The sequence below is a fragment of the Cannabis sativa genome, chromosome 8 (assembly GCF_029168945.1).
Source record: "Cannabis sativa cultivar Pink pepper isolate KNU-18-1 chromosome 8, ASM2916894v1, whole genome shotgun sequence".
In the NCBI taxonomy this organism is placed as follows: domain Eukaryota; kingdom Viridiplantae; phylum Streptophyta; class Magnoliopsida; order Rosales; family Cannabaceae; genus Cannabis; species Cannabis sativa.
The window spans coordinates 42206210-42217916 of NC_083608.1; the positions used below are offsets into that span (position 1 = coordinate 42206210).

Below are 11707 nucleotides of genomic sequence, written 5' to 3' on the forward strand. Positions count from 1 at the left end.
AACAAGTTTTTTATTGAAGTATAATTCTTACATCAAAAAATAAATAAACAAATATAACTTTATAAATTCCAAAAATTATTTAATTAAAAAAAATAAACACGACACAATTAATAAACAAAGAAAAAGATAAAGATAAATAATTTTTTATATATATTATTTATTTTCTAAAAAATTACTAAAAAAATAAGCATGACACACGTAGAGTGATATAATAAACTTATGTGAATATTATTATTTTGTTTATTAAATTAGTATGTTTAATTAATAGAAAATAAAATAAATACATATATAAAATATTTTATATTATTAGTATGTTTATTATAATTGTAAACATAAAAATAAACACATCTATAAAATGTTTTATATTATTAGTATGTTTATTATAATTGTAAACATAAAAATAAACATAACCAATATTACCATATATATACTAATCAATAATTATTACCATATATATATTATAATAAAAATTGAAAAAAAGTTTTTAGTTATATATAAAAGTGTATGAAAAAATGATAATAAGTTTTTGAAATTTTTACACCAAAAATCTGTTTTGCACATTTTATTACTGTTTTACTCCTACACGCCTACATCAACATTTTTACTTACCATCTTTATTTTATTACAATAATACCACTTACACACCATTCTCATGCACAGACACATATGTCATCCCCATCACACATCAATCAACTTCCACTCTCTTCTTTCTCTTTTTTTCTTTTCTATCACACATCAATCAACTTCCACTCTCTTCTTTCTCTTTTTTCCTTTTCTTTTCATTTGATTTTGGATTTTCTTTCAGTTTTTTTTTTGTTTGGAAGATCAATAACCTCCATTGTTGAAGCATAACTACTCATTATTCATCACGATTTTTTCTCTCTCATTTTTTGTTCTTCCAAAAAATTTCAACTCTCACTCAACCCACGATTTCTCAAGTTTTTTTCCCTCTCAGTTTATTCTTGTTTCAAATTTCTTTATAAAATGGTCATCACTCGTTCATCCTCATCTCTTTCCCCAGTTCAGAAAAAAAAAATCGAAAATGGGCTTGAAATCTTTGGCTAACAAAGCAAAGGGTAAACGTCCGATTGTTGAAGAGAAGAAATCGAAGCTCAATGTGGAGGAGCAAATGGTTGAAGAAATTTCTAGTGAAAAAGCTAGTGCCTCTGCCGAAGTTTGAACAGAGGTTGGTTTTCAGTTTCATTTTCGTTTCCCCCCATTTTAAACATTTTCTTGTATTTCCATTTCATCGTTTTGGTTTTTTCTGGTTTGTGATATTTTAGGTTTTTCATTTTAAAATTTCGTTTGGTTTTCTTTGAATTTTTAGGACTTTATTTTTGTTTAATCAATTTTATTTTGTTCTTGGGTTTGGCATTTTAGTTTGTTTCTTATTATTTTCGTTCCATTTTTGTTGTGTTTTATGTTCTGTTTGTGTTTCTAGTTTTTTTTTTAAATATTTTGAAACATTTGTTTTTGTTTTAGTGTCTCTAATCAGTGGGTTTTAGTTTTTTTTTTTCTAGTTTTTTAATAGTTTAATATGTTTATGTATGATGTGTTTTGGGAATATTATTAGGTATAGTTGTTTGCTGTTCTTTTTTAGGTAACAATTCGATTTAGATGTTTGTAGTTTATATTCGTAGAGTTGTTTCTGCTTGTCAGTTTGTTTTTAGTTTTTTTATAGTTTTATTCTAGTTTGTATACTTGTTTATTTACAATTTATATTTATTGCTGTTAATAAACTATAATAAAACTAAAATGAAACTATTAAGAAACGTTTAAATTTATTTCAGAAACTAACTATTTCTCAAAGTGTTTTCTCCTTTTCTTATTTCCAAAATAAATTCTTGCAAACAATTGAATTAAACTAATATAAAATAATGATGCAACTGTAAATCAACTTGAAAAACCACAACACTTAATTCAATTTAATATAGTTGTGGTCATTGTGCTTTTTCATCAGTTTTATTTGAATCAGATCAATTGAATTAATAGTTGTATTTTTCTCGCTTTGGTTTCATTTTGGTTGTTTTGCAGTTTTGAAACGAGCGCGTATTTTCATCTTCATGGTTCGCTCTGTACAGCTGAAGGCTTAGTGCATGTGGTATTTTTGTAAATATTTGTATGTGGACTGTATAAATGTTTAATGGGCCGGCCCAAAGTATTTTTGTAATTTTTTTTCCTTTTTTGTATTTTTTTGTTTTTTTCCCTAAGTTTTTTTGCACATATTTTGTAATTAATTAAAATAATGTATACAAAATTGTAAAATGCCCTTTAATGATTACAAATACACTATAAAAATATATATATATATAAATGTATTTATAGACGCATATATATGTATAGAATACTTCTTTATGGGTTCCATTGATGGTTACGTACTGAACAATTTAACTATACATATTAATTTTAAAAATATTAAACTATTAGATTTTGATCCAACAACGAATAACAAAAAAAAAAATTTGAAATTCTATGCTTAATTTAACTATTTAATTAAAAAAATATATCAAAAAATATTATTCTTTTACACTATATTAAAAATATGTTTATATACAAAATACTTAAGTTAAATTCAACTTTTTTTTTGCCGAAAAACTTTTTTTTTTAATTTTTTTTTCAACTGATAGAACAATCTCAACTCATATAATATAAAAATGAGAGATTTTTTATAATTAGATAGAAAAATTAAACATAAAACTTAAATTTTTATAACACTACGTAATACTTATTAGAAGTGCATCCATATATATAGGTATAGGAGAAGAAAGGACAGATTTATAAGGAGTGTCACATGATGATGAATGTTGCATTGCATGTTCCACGCCATACACAAACCAAAAACCATGCAGAGGCAACACCATCATTGGATGTTTTTGGCTTTGCAAAATAAAGGTGTAGACAAGCTATAGTAGTAGTGGGCCTTGTTCTACAAAATCAAAAATACCCTTCCTCTATAATCTATACCAATTATTTACTCTTTTTCTGAATAAATAATAAGATGGCTTCTGCCTCATTATACCCCCAGCCATGGTCCATATTTATCTCGCTACCCACATACGTGGAGATGTACACTTGTTCTTTTGTATCCATAATTTTTCTTTTTTGTCCTCATGCATATAATAATTTTCCCTTTTTTCCTTTCGGCGGTAAATTATTTTGCTGTTACTTACTTTTGATAGACATTGGAGATCATTTTGTTATGTGCAGTCAAACTGGGATGGCTGACCAAATAGTGGACTAAAGACACATGTAATGATCAAGGGACTCTCTCAACGAATATGGCTAGGCTACCCCTTTGACTTTTTTCTTATTAAATCAATTAACAATAATTACAATCCAATTTTTATTATTAAGAAAAAAATGGAGAAAACAAAATATTCCTTGTTTTCCTCTTACTCCTATAACCCTCTCCACTCTCGATCTTACTCGAATCCTCGTAAAAAAAGAGACATGCATACAGAGTGGGGAACGACCACGATGCTCCCTTTTTCAAGGAAAACCCTATAAACTCCTAATTATAACTATAACAATTAATTAATTATAATGTGAAGAGTATAAAGTATAACAATAATTATACTCATTAATTAAGTCATACAATAAAAACTTATATTTGTGAAATATACCAACTTAAGATTATGTAATGGATACATACCTATATATAGTTGATGTTGAGAGCTTTTTATTTTTGAGCTTTCTACAACCTTCATCACACAAAAATAAACAAGAGAAAATGCTTAGGATGTACATGAACACTTTTTCTTTATCTTCCTTTAGAACCCTCTAACATCTCTCTTTTATTTCTCTACATGATAATAAAAGGGATTGTGTCCTTTTTAAGAGAAATAATAGACTTATTGGGCCTAAATACCCAATGAGAGAGGATTAGATGTCTTGACCCAATGAGCTGGCGTAAAGACATTGGGAGCGTTGTCATGGGTTCCGAGCATGTACATTATATCCATCCCATTATGACCCGATTATGTATTATCGATTATATAGTTATCATTAAATGTTAATGCCGATACTGAAGAGCAACACTTCATTATGTTAGTCCACAAAATATTTTAATATTCTCCCACTTGGACTACATAATTACACATATATGTGCTCTTACTATGCAATGGTGTCAACAGACAAAAATTTCAAAAAACACTAGTGTTTATAAAACTAATTATGCATCATATTGTACTGTCAGGATACAAATATAAAACGTAGTGAGACATTTGAGATTCATAAAACATGATAACTACTGATCTGGATCCATTCGAACATAGGACCGAATTTAAGCCGCTGGCTTGCATCAACAAGTGAACATATCAAAGAGTTATCCAAAATATGCATGTATTCAACAACCAATAACAATCCTTAACATGTATAACATACATGAAAACAATGACTCTCACCGACCAAATACACCTTTGGCTTCCCACAATCTGAAAAAAAATGACTTCTTAGTAGACACGTTTAGGTAAGTCGTGTCTGTGTAATCGTTGACATGTGTATGTAAGCCCCCCCCCCCCCCCCCCCCCGGCCAAGCAACCAAAGCCGGGGACCTAGGTGGGAATAGTGAAAGAAAGAGAAGGGGAAGAAGCGGGGTAGAGGAATTGATGCCATCAATGATACTCTTCAAGTATCTCTGGGATTACTTTTTCAGTCATATTACTGAATTTTAATATTCTTGAACTTTCTTATTATATCCTTTGAATCTTTCATGGGCTTTACTTATATTCATTTAGTGGGCCTTTCCTATTTTTCTAGCATCATGGGCCTCTCGTTGACCCACCAAATTTTCGTCCCAAACAAAGATTATTGGAGAACAAAATCTTGGAAGTATATTTATTTTTATATCAATACTCTAAGATTGAATGTTTGATCTTTGAATACTAAAAAGCATTAATTATGTTGATCATAGTATATTAAATTTAACAATAAATATAATATAAATAAACAGTGTTTCTATATTATACGTGAACAGTCAATGCTCTACCACTTCAGTAGAACGTATTATTATCGATCAATGACAAAATTGTCATGATAACATTACTCAGAACTGATTTTTTGTTTTGCTAACTCAAACAAATAAAATCATAAACAACACCCAAGCTGAGCTACTACGTACTTGCTCCCCCCATCAAAACCCAATAATATAGATCAAATTACACAAAAGAAATATCTATAGAAACACCTTTTATTTTTTTCTAAAATCAATTTTTAGATTTAGACAGTTCATCAGCCCCCTCCTTGATCAACTTCCACGCGGCAATGACGTGGCACTCCTCAGTAAGTGTGGCCCCCAAAGCAAACCTCAACATGTATACCCCACCCACTATTGTGTGCGTCATATATAGCTTTCCCGTCGAGTTGACCCAATCAAGCAGCTTACGGTTCAACACCTCGGCATGACCCGGCTCATCTAGCGGGTTCGGATTCAACCGAAAGCACACCAACGCAAAACGCCTGGGCACAACGATTTCGAATCTCGGGTCGGACCTTACGAACCACTCGAACTGTTTCGCCATCCTAATATCGGACCTGATATGGTTCTGAAGATTTTCTACGCCGTAGCAGCGCAGAACGAGCCATAACCGGATCGACTTGAACCTCCGACCCGTACCCACTTGCCAGTCTTTAAAATCCACCACCGAGTCGGACTCACTGAGTTTGTTTCTCAAGTACTCGGGATTTGTACTCAAAGCTTTCACCAACACATCAGACCTCTTAACCCATAAGCAACAACAGTCTAAATAAGTGAGTAGCCACTTATGCGGGCTCATACTCAGTGAGTCAACTCGCTCTATTCCGTTCAAATAGTGTCTGAACTCGGGACAAATGCATGCACTGCCACCGTAAGCAGCGTCCACGTGGAACCACATCGAATAATCTCTCGCCACGTCAGCTAAAAGCTCCAGTGGATCAACTGCAGTTGTAGAAGTCGTTCCTACCGTAGCGCACAGATACAGAGGGACCAACCCTTTTGCCACGTCATCCTCCACGACCCGCCGGAGCTTTTCCGGGCACAGGGAGAAACCTCCGTCAAGATTCGTTTGGATTGTTCTTATGTTGGAAGGGGAAATTCCCGCAAGCTTGGAGGCTTTACTGAACATCGAATGGGTCTGGTCGGAGCTGTAGACGACGAGCTTTCGCATGTGGTCGGCGCCGCCGATTCTGTCGAGCGTTTGGTCACGTGCCGCAATGAGGGTCACGAGGATCGATTCGCTCGTTGTATTCTGTATAACGCCGCCACCATTTCCGTTTTCAGAAAAGAAGAAAGAATTGGGAAGACAGAGCATGTTGGCGAGCCAGTCCATGACGACCATTTCGAGCTCCGTCACGGCTGGAGATGCCAACCAGTTGAATCCGACGGCGTTAAAACCAGTGCAGAGCATTTCGCCAATGAAGGCGGCGGTACTGAACGTGGCTGGAAAAAAGGCGAAGAAATTTGGGCTGAGCCAATGGGTCATACCGGGGATTATGATGCTGTTAATGTCTTTATAAATGGCTTCGAGAGATTCGGATCGTGATGGGGCCGTACGGGGCAACCGGGTCCGAATATAACCGGGTTGTACTTGACTGAGTACTGGGTAGGATTCAATTTTGGTGTAGTAATCGGCTATGAAGTCGACCATTTGGTGGGCTTGTTTGCGAAATTCTTCTACGTCTAATATTGGTTTGAAATCGTTTGAAGAAGAGTCGTGATCACTTAGGCTACCCATCTTTTCAAGAAAAAACTAAAAATACGGTCACGGGGACACTTCTAGCTACTCCTATTTTTTGAGATTTATAGAGCTTAATATGGGAACTTGGATTTTGGAATCTATGAAAATGGTCCACTGAAAATGACAATATATATATATATATATATATACTATATATTCTAGTTTCAGTGGTATATATAAATATTTAGTGTTTCATAATATATTTTTTTTAGTAGATGGAAGGTATGTATAATATAGTATACAACACAGCTTACAAATTATGAATAATATATAAGATGAATAGATTAAAGTTTAAACAAGAGTTTTAAACGTGTATATAAATATGAAAAGAAAAATCATAAGGGAACCGTGCAATTCAATATGAAATTTTACCAATTTTAATTATATAAACAATTTAAAACAATTGATGTTATTAAAAATATTATTTCACATATTTTAAATTTCCTAAAAATTTATATTGATTTTTATGTAATTTATATTATTTTTAAATGTGGTTTTTATTGGTGTTAGATAGTCTTTTCTAATACCTATTATTTTTTGTGTTATTTTTTTAGTTTACATAGAATTTCAGTAGTAAAAGTCGAAACTTTAGTTCTTTTGGTAGGATTCAATTGGGCTCATTTTTGTAGAATATCAATTAGCTAGAGAAATCTATTCAATTTCATTTTTTTTTTTTACTATTTGAGTATAGCTTTAGTGTTTTAATTTTTAATTATAGTAGTTTTGTTTAATGTGGCTCGCGATAAAAATTTTGCAGCTCATAATTTGTTAAAGCATACCATTCGGTTGAACGATGAGCTATTCTAATTCGAAGATGTTTCACCACCAATTATAAATAGCAGCATTATTAATTCAGGAGTAATTTTATTTACAATATCAAAATATATATATTGGTCTATCTAATATGAATGAATATAACATCATGAATGTTATAATTATTATTTTATTAATTTATGTTTTTATATTTTGTGTGAATTAGAAGTAAATGTTGCCACCATTGAAGATACTAATTCTTCCTAATTAGTCAAAATTGCATTTACATCACTCACCTTCTACACGTCACATTTTCTACACATGTAATAATAAACAAAAATTTGACATTATTTAAAAAATATTAACAAGTATGTTAGTAATTTTTACAACAACCTCCTTAGCAACCTAATCTAGCAGTAACCACATTAACTTTGTTAACAACCCTTGCAACAACTATATAAGAAACCTAATTTTATACAATTACTATGTTAGCAACCTTTATAGCAATCTAATCTTAGAAACCTTTATAGCAACCTTTATAGTAAAACAACAACAACTATAAAAAAAATATAAATAAACAATACATAAACAAACAAGAACTAAGAACAAATAAATAAACAAATTATAAACTTAAAGAAAACAATAATAGGGAAAAAAAACCATAGAGTATATGCATTTGTATTTTAAAATAGAAAATAAAACTAACAACATCAAAGAAACAATAAATAAACAAAATATAAACAGAAAAACCTAAATATCAACAAATAATCAAATAAAATATAATTCAACAAAAAACTAACAAAATTATACAATTACTAATTCAATCTCATACAATAACTATGTTAGAAACCTTTATAGCAATCTAATCTTATACAACAACCATGTTAGCAACACACTATAAAAAATAGTTATTTTTAGTGACAATGTTTTAGTCACAACATAATTGTTTTATAACTAAATGTGACTTTTAATCACAACAAAAAGTTACTTATGACTAAAACATAACATTTAGATACAAGTTGTCACTAATTTAGTTTTAGTCACAACAAGTATTGTGACTAAAAATACATTTAGTTATATCAAATTATAATTTGGCTTATTTGTATCGGAGGTCCCTAAACTATACATGTTTTGACAAGTTGGCCCTCAAACTTTATTTTTTGGCAAATTAGTCTCCAAACTATGTAAGTTTTGGCAAGTTATAGTCCCCAAACTTTATATTTTGGTAAATTGATCCCCAAACTTTTATTTCTTTAGCAACATTAAGTTCCCACTATTAGACACTACAAGAAATGTCACTTTTACCAGCACATTTTTGTGCTGGCAAAAGTTAGTATTGCGCTGGTAAAATAGAATTTACTTGTGCTGTGTTGGTAAAAGGGGGTTGGCAAATCAATGTTGGTATTAAAACTTTTGCCAGCATAAAATAAAAAGCGCTGGCAAAGATGATTTTTCCCAGCACGTAAATGCGCTGGTAAAAGTTAGATTTTAGCCACTGCAAATGTACGCTGGTAAAACTTTGACCTCCTGGTAAAAGTTACTTTTACCAGTTACTTTTACCAGCGCAGTAACGAACTGTGCTAGTAAAAGTGACATTTCTTGTAGTGAGATATTGATATTTTTATTATTCATTTTACTTACTTTAATTTATGTTGTTGTGTTAAATTCAAATAATTTTATTTTTTAATTTTAATATTTTGAGAAAAATAATTATATTATTATTTTTTATTTATTATATTAATATTAATATTTTAATACTTTAATCTAATCTATTCTATATAAAATGTGGTTATATAGATGTTGCCACGTCAGCATGCATGTAGTTAGTTAAACCTAAATATAATTAATCCAGCTAAAGTGTTACAATTAATAATAAATTTGTTCATATTATTTATTTTTTTATTAAAAATTATTTTCAAATTTTGATATTTAGAATTAATTAAATTTTAAATATTATTTTAAATTAAATTTGAATGTTTTGATAGTTTAACCATATCAGCATTTTCATTAAGTCCGAAGATAAATTTAAGACGAATAATATATTTTTTTTAATTACTATTACAAAGTATATAATAGTAATTTTTATTTTTATTTAAATCTTCTCTTTCAAATTTCAATGATTATCACTATATTGAATATTATTAATTTTAAAATTATGATATTAAAAAAAATTGAAAATTCAAATAAAATTAATATACGTGACTTGACACGTAACATCTATCTAGTATATTCATATACATTAATAATAAGAGAATAAAAAAAAAAGATAAATACTAGCGGACGTACAGTTAGAGAGAATTTTAGCTCATCAAATTTTTATATTTATTTATAATATATTTTATTGTTGATTTATGAATATGTGGTATTATAATTTTAATAAGAAAAATAACAATTAAAAATACCTAAAAAATAATATACAGGCCTGATCGATGATGTTAGGCTATATATGCATGTTTAATTAACATAAGTGTGGAGGATTACTATATCTAACAACAAACAATCACAGTCAATTACTATAGTACTATGTGGATATATATATACATTATACACACAATCATGTAACTTACAATACAAATGTATGAAAGCTTCCAACCACAATACAAATTACCATTATTAATTGCTTAATATTTTTAATGAAACAAATTCAGATTATAAAAAGTAGTAAACTATATGTGCTCTGAACAATCGTGGTTTATATATATAACTTATTACGAACCGAACCAAATTATTAAGTGTATATATACCTCAATAAATATGAGTTTTGTCATAGACTACGTACTACGTACTACTATACTACATACAATCAAACTCAAATCATGAACACAATTGAACTCTGCCGTATGTTGCATTCGGTTTCAGACTTCATAAATAATATTGTACGTTTCTGCATGAGGTAATATGGCTATATATAGGTCAACAAACTTGTCATTTTGTTCGTTAGGATATTCTTGGATATTAATTAAGTCTTACAACATCCAAATAAGTCTAAGCACTTTTCAATATTTTTTATTTGGATTGTGCAGTAGGCTAGTAGCTGGCTGTGTTGATATGTATGTAAATTTATAATTTTATATAACGTAGCGGTGTTCGTCTTATTAATTAATTAAGGTCAAAATCAAGTGGACATTTGTTAGTTAGACAGTGAAGAAAAAGTAGTTAAAATTAATGTAGTTCAAACCTATATCGATGAGGTGGTTTCTAATGTCATTAATGAGTACGTGATTAATTTTGTTGTAGCCATCAAATATTTTCCATATCTAGTTTTCTATTTGTCAAATAATTAATTGTTTTGGTAGCTTAATCTACTTTCTAATTTGTTGGTTAATAATTTGTGTAATAGTAGTTACCCACTTAAATTGTACACACTATATATTACACATGATAATTTGTATAAATATTAACTATTTTTATGATTAAGTAAGGACCGCATCACTTTTAATTGTATGATTGAGATTAATTACACATCATTATACGTAAAAAAATTGAATATAATTTGAAAGTGTCCCAATAATATTTTTATAATTTAAATGCGTTTTGTTATGTATCATTATAAATTCATTTGTTTACTTTAAAGTGATAATGCATCTCCCGTGTTTTTTTTATAAAAATCACGTTAAATTAACATAAAAATTAATTAATAATGGGTAATTTTTGTAAAACTATCAAAATTTTGCTATTTAATATGCTAAATTATCCAAAGCAATGATATTGGGGTGTAAATTCTATTTTAAATTTTAAGGTTCTGTTAAATGGACTCTGTTAATATCATTTTCTCTAGCGTGGTACGGTCAACTACAATACAATCATCACAATTTGACCTTCATGTAGAAGGTTTTTATTAGTCCATGTAATTTTAATTATTCAATATGATTAAACTATTTAAAATCATTTAAAAATATTAAGAATAATTAAAAAATTGTAATAAAATATTAAAAAAATATACTTTTCTTTTTCTTTACTTTCTAAACCCTTAAACAAATTCAATCGGTATCTTCTTTCTCCCTTTTAGCCATCAGTGACTAACAAACTCAATCAATCTCTTCTCTCTCCCTTTCAGCCATTGGTAACCCAAGAGAAAAGTTAGGTTTTGGGGAGGACAACTAAAAAATTTTATTTTTGCATTTGCCAAGAAGTTTCTTTAATAAAAGTGAAAAAAAATGAGATTTGTAGTAATAGATTGGAAACTTGTTACTGCAGAACACTAATTTGCAGTAACAAAATAAAAATAATAGTGCAGA

At 29.5% G+C, this 11707-nt stretch overlaps 1 protein-coding gene across 1 annotated transcript; it reads right to left on the reverse strand.

Moving 5' to 3' along the window:
- Positions 1–4961: 4961 nt before the first annotated feature.
- LOC115700874 (tryptophan decarboxylase TDC2) lies at positions 4962–6747 on the reverse strand. The gene has a single exon (XM_030628537.2). It carries the CDS (start codon positions 6711–6713, stop codon positions 5205–5207), a length of 1509 nt encoding a protein of 502 aa, XP_030484397.2. The 5' UTR covers positions 6714–6747; the 3' UTR covers positions 4962–5204.
- Between the last annotated feature and the right edge of the window lie 4960 nt (positions 6748–11707).